Below are 485 nucleotides of genomic sequence, written 5' to 3' on the forward strand. Positions count from 1 at the left end.
AGGTGATTGACCTAAGGGTCTCCCTGTTGTATCTTTGGTCATTTCAACTTTTTTCTTGTTTTTATCCTTTTACCTCGGGATATAATCATGTTATATATCAGGGTTAAAAATATCACATATTTTCTGTTTATTAAGGTTATATGAATTTAATTCAAATAAACTGACTCTTCCAGATCAAGAAGAAAGCTGTAATAGAAACCAACATTAAAAACCTTAATGTAACCCAGTTTGACCTTGAATTTGAGGTGGATCCTCTTTTCAAAAAGACTGCAGCACAGTTTGATGAGGGTCGATCGGGCAGTGGGCAGTTCCTCAGCACGCTCCAGTTGCTGGTGAGTTCCTTGCTTTCTAGTTAGTGTTATTTCATTTTTGATTTGTAGTTATACTGTTGAAGAATATAATGTACAAGTTTACTGACAAGAATGAAGTCCCATCATATTTAAACTTATAATTTGGCTTACATTAATTTACTATACAGTTCACAG

The 485-nt window shown here is 34.0% G+C and overlaps 1 protein-coding gene across 1 annotated transcript in view; it reads left to right on the forward strand.

Moving 5' to 3' along the window:
- LOC119586021 (condensin complex subunit 2-like) overlaps positions 1-485 on the forward strand; it is a gene marked incomplete at its 3' end in the record, with an annotated part of 15,174 nt that overhangs the window by 8,584 nt on the left and 6,105 nt on the right. Inside the window, 1 exon segment of the mRNA XM_037934729.1 lies at positions 165-332. Coding sequence (XP_037790657.1) covers positions 165-332 — 168 coding nt within the window.

Source organism: Penaeus monodon, chromosome 20 (genome assembly GCF_015228065.2).
Source record: "Penaeus monodon isolate SGIC_2016 chromosome 20, NSTDA_Pmon_1, whole genome shotgun sequence".
In the NCBI taxonomy this organism is placed as follows: domain Eukaryota; kingdom Metazoa; phylum Arthropoda; class Malacostraca; order Decapoda; family Penaeidae; genus Penaeus; species Penaeus monodon.